Source organism: Sphaeramia orbicularis, chromosome 3 (genome assembly GCF_902148855.1).
Source record: "Sphaeramia orbicularis chromosome 3, fSphaOr1.1, whole genome shotgun sequence".
Classification (NCBI taxonomy): Eukaryota; Metazoa; Chordata; class Actinopteri; order Kurtiformes; family Apogonidae; genus Sphaeramia; species Sphaeramia orbicularis.
Genome location: NC_043959.1, coordinates 52,046,611 through 52,053,370, shown reverse-complemented (window position 1 = coordinate 52,053,370; position 6,760 = coordinate 52,046,611). Strand labels below are relative to the sequence as shown.

Genomic DNA, 6,760 nt, shown 5'->3' with positions numbered 1-6,760 from the left:
AGCAACTTTGGTACTTCTCATATGGAGCTACATTGTCAGCTAAAAAACTAAATAAATGTAATTTCTCCTCACCAAATTACGCGTGTGCATTTTCACTTTTTATTTTTGCTTTTCTATATTTTAGATCTTTTACCCGCATTTAAAAATATAGACATGTTTGTTCTCCACCTCTTTTTAGATAACATATACTGTACAGTAGCAGTACATGTATGTCATTTTGCGAGTACAAGAGGTAAAGCAAAACCCAACAAGTGACATGATTAGTGGTTAAAGGACAGCAGTTCTGCTGGTCAGCTCTTCATGAGTTATTCCACTGTGACATATTGCTTTGAGATATCAGGTCATCTCATTAGACAGGGGACGAAAAGTTCACAGCTGTGACGTGCTGCCTTGTGGGAGTCAGGAACATTGTAGGAGGGATCATATGCTCATTTTTTCACATCTTTCTTCTGAACAGAGAAAATAAAAGACTATTTTCTCCTGTTGTATTTACAGAAACATGTTCTCAGTTTCATCCAGGCCAACACTCATGGTTTGCTGAAACAGGATTATAATTAAGATTCCTAATTAATTGCTCCAGTGCTCTGTGTTTGCAACATTTAACCTGCTACACCCTCTGCCACCACCACAACAAAAATAAAAACACTTCAAAACCAAATGCGGACATGTTTCATCTACATATACGTCTTTGTTTTTAGTAGTCGTCTCCTGTGCGTTTGGAACCAACTGAGTGTAAGATTCTGCAAAGGTTATTGTCCCTGTAAACAGGAGCAAAAATATGAAAAACAATAAAAACTGAATTCACATGTATGTGCTGCAGGGACTTTAGAAAGAAAACAACACAGCCAGATGTAGTAACATAATGACAGTCCATTAAAGGTGCTTTGTCTTAGGGTGAAATGCCATTAAACTCCCTGTGATCTTAGCTGTACAATACAAAAATAGAGTTAACAACTTTGTGACGCATTTACACAGAGGTGTTTTTTTTACTAACAAATCACAACACATAGCATGTAATGTCTCTCAGGGAGGCAAGATAAAACAATGGGTCGGACATGATCTGAGATTCTACCTGCAGTTGCTAAGCAACACCCACCTCCAACCTCTCAATCTGTCCCATTGGTCAGCAGGAAAAACGCACAAGGCACCCTATTGGCTAAGAGAAAGTTAATAAACTTTAGCCAAGACCTGCCTCCCTGTGTGCGCACACACTCTCTCTCTCACACACACACACAATGAAGAGATTCTTGTGAATGAGAGCATGAGAGGGTGTCAGTGCTTGCGCAGTACAGTGCTGATATATGCATTGAGCTCCTGAGCTAAAAATAAAGATCACACTGAATGCTGTGCCACTGAAAGTTGCAAGACTAAATTCAAAGTGACAAGTCTAGTTCTCTCCAGACAGAGCAATGAGGTCCCAACCTCATCACAGTTGCAGGAGGTATTTTTTGACGTTTAGAATTCTAATAAAAGCTTGTTCCAAGTGACTCTTTATGTCTGATCAGGCTAAAAATGCAACACAGGGAAGCCTAAAATATCTTTGAAATACAATTCAGAAGTGGTAAAAGCATGGAACAAACAGACTTATTTTGTCTATGCTTTGTTTTCTGAAGTTGAAGGTTTGGACCGAAGCCAGCCTTTAAGATACAGAGTGGTTAACACCACTTTGAAGACTAAACGTTGAGGGTGTTGAATAGTGAAATACACGTATCACTCAGAATCCCCACGAGCCAGTGGAAGAGACTAATCAGTCACTTTGCTCCAGGTTCACCTTTTTCCTAAAGACTTATGAAACAGTTGCTTTTTCGATGGGAGAAGATGAGAAAGTTATCTTTGTGAGTTATGCTTCGAGTCACTCTCAGGTCAGTTCAATTTTTCATGCCATTGTATTTTCACCTTCCCTGAGCCTGTCCTGTGTCACTTATCGCTGGAACATCTTGTAACCTCATTGTATAACGCATTCACAGTGAGCAGCAATGCACAAAAAAGTACATATTACATATTTCTTTTTTTTTTATAAAAACAAGTTATTTATTGAGAAACAGACTTTGATAACAAGCAGTTTTAGTGACACAACTATAACCCCATGTTTAATGGCAAAAGAGAAAAATGACAAAGAAATCAAATTAAAAGAAGAAAAACACAAACGGCTCCAGTGAAAAGAAGTTTAAGTTTGTGTGGGTTTTTTTTCTCAAACCTCCATCTGATAGTAGCTGCCCTAGGGAAATGTGATCACCTACCAAACTAATCACTGTTTGAGAGAATAGTTCAATTTACATAGTGGACAGTGATGTACATAAACACAATATCCACAGGACATCTTTTCTTCTTGCTGTTAATGTGTAAAATGAGTGTTTTCAAATCTATTTAATATCTGAAGGTAGGATTAGAGATGATCTGTGCTAAACTTACAAAATCAAAATAATCTAAAATAATAACTATAAAAAAATATGTATTTACAGTCAAGTACAATGCAGTGTAAGGCTTAATGAAAATTACATAACTGTGTTTTATTCAGAGACATTTGAGAAACTTCTGTTTAAAAGATGAATTTGGACGAAAAGCAGTGGCATGTCAAATGTCCAACAATGTGATTTTATTCCTTTACATCCGCTTGGTGACTTGCTTGAACTTTTGAGAAGTTTTATAGAAAATGGATTTAGATTTCTGAGGTTCGAGGAGGTTGAGGTTTCCTTCAGAAATACTCCTCACAACTCTCCGAGGCCTGTTCTCCTCTGAACCTGGGGGCAGATAACAAACAGAACAGTGTCAAAAATAAAGATGACAGAAAGGGAGAAAAGCAACTTGATTTAGTTGCATACATATTAATAAAGTCTGGACTAAAAAAGGGTTTGCAAGTAAAAAAAAAAAAAGGCAGAAACATGTTTGATATGTTAGTCATGAAAAGATAACTGAACAAATGTCCGAATTAAGCCAAAATATTTAAATATAGATGCATTTCTGTTTTTCTATATCAATACTTACCAGTAAAACGATGCACTCTGAGAGGTTTTCGGACCACTGAGGGGTCTTTCTTTATACGCTTTGGTGCAGAAAGGCCCTGCGTTATCTCTTCTCTGATGCTGCTACAATGATAAGGATTGAGAAAAGAAGGAAATCAAACATGAATCTAAAATGTAATTTGTCCCTAAATGTTCCACTCCCTTTATAAAAGATGAGGCTGTGCAGGAGAAAATGAAAAGACAAAAGGACATTACTGGTTAAATTTTCGTTTTCCTTGGGCAGACGATGTCATGTCCATGTAGGTGGGGTTGGCTCGTCTTACTTCTTGTAATGAAGAGATCTGTTGTCTACAGAGGATACATTCATGTTAGCGCAGCAAGTTCAAATTCCCTCTGGTTTTATATTAAATCTGTGAAAATACACAACTATAATTACACAGTACTTACACTCCAATCTGAAATGTTTCATGTGTGGGTATTCCTGTTTTTACATGGGCTTGTATTTTGCCAAAGTCTGTGCTGGGGCCTCTTGATAAGCCAACTCTCATCTGGAGAACTGCTGTTTCCCCAGCTTGTAGTCACTTTTCTACACCAGCCAGAGGAAGCACTTTCCCTGGCTGTGTGGTTAAGCCTCTTCCATTAAATTTGTGTTAATCATTTAAACAGTTATCACTGTCTAAAATACTTTGCTCTACAATACTAATAAATATTTAGGAAGGTGATGCTCTTCCATGCTATCTCAGTGCAACAACTTCGCATTAAACTTTGATCTGTTGACAGCAGCAGGTGTGAAGTGCCGCATAAATTCTGGATTAGTCCCAAATTTTCTGACTTTATTAAAACTATTTCTCATGCATGTTTGTTGTAGCACAGATGTTTACAAGCGGCTTTGCCATGGCAATTGAGGTGATGTGTTTTTATTCTGACGTTGGCTGTGAGAAAACTAATCCAACAAATCCAGGAAAAAACACTCATTGTGTTAATGTGATGGCACCTCTGCTGGGAGCTTCATTTGATAAAAAACACATCTTAGTGTTGCTAAAGCTTAAAATGTTGTGTTCTTTGTTCGCCACTTCCTGTTGAAGTTACTGTTTCACCGCCAGGATGCCGCTCAGCTCAGCCGACTTAAGCCTCTTGGCCTAATGTTCCAGTTATTTTCACTCTTGTCTCGGTCTGGTATCGAATAAGGTTTTAGGGATTTATCCCTTTTGAATGGTTTAGTTACCATCCAGAATGTGCATCTTTCACACAGTTCTTGCTCTGAAACTTTCAGAAGGCTCAGCAATCAGAGGTTGGTCAAATTTTACTTCATTTATATTAAGAGTTTTAAAAAAACAATTGGGCTTTTGTTGGCCATTAATTTTCACTCTCTCTGCAACTACATATAAGAAACCTGCTAAAGATTTGGATATTGTTAAAAACAAAAACATCTGAGTCAGAAGCACTGTTGTTCTTTTCCGTTACTGACCTTTTCACTGCGTTGGCCTTGGGTGGATGGAGTGATTGGCTCAGACCTGAGAAGTTCACAGATTTTGATGCTTGACAGGGACTGGTGCTGCCAATTATGATGGTTGCATTGGCGACAGTTTGATCATCGCCATCTACAACTTCAAAAGTCATGTTGGGGTCCATGGAGTCGGAGGAGCTTAGGGTCCGGGAGGATTTCTGAATGGGTTGTGGAGTGCACTGCAGAGGAACGATACCGTCCTCAAAAGCCGGTGTGTGTGAGGTGGTGGCTGTGGAACTCTGGGGTGGCAGCGACTCTGACAGATTTCTTCTGGTGGGCATTTTGGGAGCTGCCTCTTTTTTCATGTCCGTCTGATTTACTCGACCTAAAAGTCATGAAAAATGGAAAGAAATTAAAATCAATGCAGTCATCAGGTGAGTCCAATCTCACAGTGTTTTGTACATGTACTGGTTAAAAGTGAGTTAATTTTTATTTTTTGATAGACATGGTGCACTTTATCATAACTTCAATATAGAACATAAAGTGACAAACTCTTGTTGATAGTTGATAACTTAAGTTTATAGCTATAATATTCAACTGTTTCCTTCAGTCATGAATGACAAAATGTCAAATGAAATATATTTTAGATTAACAATGATATCATTCATGCTTGTTGATAATAGAAAAAATACTCTGCATTTGCATCAATCATGATGTTTGCATGTACAGAGAAGGTTGCTAACTTTGCACTGAGTCAAGAGGAACTCAAGAGGAATGAGGCTTTGACAGAAGCCAGGTCTGGACTGGTTTGTCAGCAGGACATATGTATCAATGACCAAACTATATGCAATCGACTCTGGCCTTAGTCACTTTTTTTCTTGAGAAAAGTTAAAAGTAAGTTATAGCGCAGTAAGCACTGAAGTGCCAGCATTCTGCTACACAGTGCAATTTAAAAAATGTCAGAGAATGAGATGAAAATGAGATGTATTTTCCCCTGCAGTTAAACTCAAGTGTTATCAGTAATGTTGAAGATATTATGCATAGCACAAGGCAATTAAATGCATCCAGATAGATATTTAATTACATATATAATATTAAACCTAAATGATAAACGTCTGTTTCAAACACTATAGAAAATCCTGTTAACTTGTATATATTTTCACAAGTTAAAAAACACAGATCAAATCAGAAAAAGAATCATGTTGTTCAGTTCAATATGAAAAACACCAACAAAGAAAAGTGTACAGGTTGCAGAACATAATGAGGTCAACGTGTTGTGTCTGCATCACATTATGAAGGCCATTACACTCATGGCATTTCCTGCAGAGGTATGGTGGGGGTTGGGGGCTAAAAAAAAAAAAAAAAGGAAAAATACCAGCACATAGGGAAGAGAGGACAGTACATGAAATGTGAATAACTGATTTATACATTTCCCTAAATATCAAAATGCAATATTTAGCAAATGTGAGTCAGACTTCAGACGCCACACCGAGAGAGGAGACAGAGATAAATAGCCCATTTCTGTGGCAGAGGAGTTGTCCTTAGCAATAAATGGCAGCAGAGTTCCTTCAATCACATATTTTTGGCTTGTAGGGGATTAATACATGCATGAGTTGCTATTTCTGGTGGAGGCTGCGCTGAATTAGGGTCGCCTGGTTGCTGCTGCCTGTTTTTTATAGTGCGCCTTTTCTGGTTGGTGGAGCAGGGGAGTTTACGTCTGTTGACGTTTTTCCCTGCCCTGCTGTGGATCTGCATTTTCATGAATGAAGCTCAAGAGGGATTGGGAGGGTTAGATGCTAGACAGAGAAAAACATTTTAGGGTAGGGAAAGAAAAGGTAGAATGGAGGAGAAAGCCAGACTAACAGACATTTAAAGCATAAAGGATGGTAAAAATGTAGACAAGAAAAGAAAGAGGAAAGAGAAGACTGAATGTGAGTAGAGAAGAAAAGAATAAAGGGGGAGTGGAAGAAAATGCAGTAAAAAAAAAATCATTAAAATATTGATAGATGCATAGTAAACACACTGCAATCAATACTGAGTTGTGGAATGCGGAAATATTCCTTAAAAGTGACCACTTTTTGTGAGGTTTACAGCCATTAACCAGCCTACGAAGAGTTAATACTCCTTCAAAACCCCATCCCTCTCTAAAACCGATCAAATTTGATTGGCTTAGCAAGCTGCAGGGTGGAGCTATTTCTCATAACATGCTGCAGTGACTACCATTAAGAGCTGAGGAAGCAGTAACGGACTGACAAACAGCGTCAGGAGAAGATCAGAGCAGTTTGTCTGAATGTTAAATAACAGCCTCATTTATTAAAAAAACAAAACAAAAAAACATCAGTGGCATTTG

The 6,760-nt window shown here is 38.0% G+C and overlaps 1 protein-coding gene across 1 annotated transcript in view; it reads right to left on the bottom strand.

Moving 5' to 3' along the window:
* Positions 1 to 2,186: 2,186 nt before the first annotated feature.
* Positions 2,187 to 6,760, bottom strand: part of kif18a (kinesin family member 18A) — a 28,494-nt gene continuing 23,920 nt past the window's right edge. Inside the window, exons 15-18 of the mRNA XM_030159852.1 lie at positions 4,432 to 4,795; positions 3,219 to 3,311; positions 2,986 to 3,086; positions 2,187 to 2,741 (exon numbers count right to left, since the gene is read on the bottom strand). Of these exons, the coding sequence (XP_030015712.1) occupies positions 2,605 to 2,741; positions 2,986 to 3,086; positions 3,219 to 3,311; positions 4,432 to 4,795 (695 nt within the window). The 3' untranslated portion in view covers positions 2,187 to 2,604. The remainder of the gene's footprint in view (positions 2,742 to 2,985; positions 3,087 to 3,218; positions 3,312 to 4,431; positions 4,796 to 6,760) is intronic.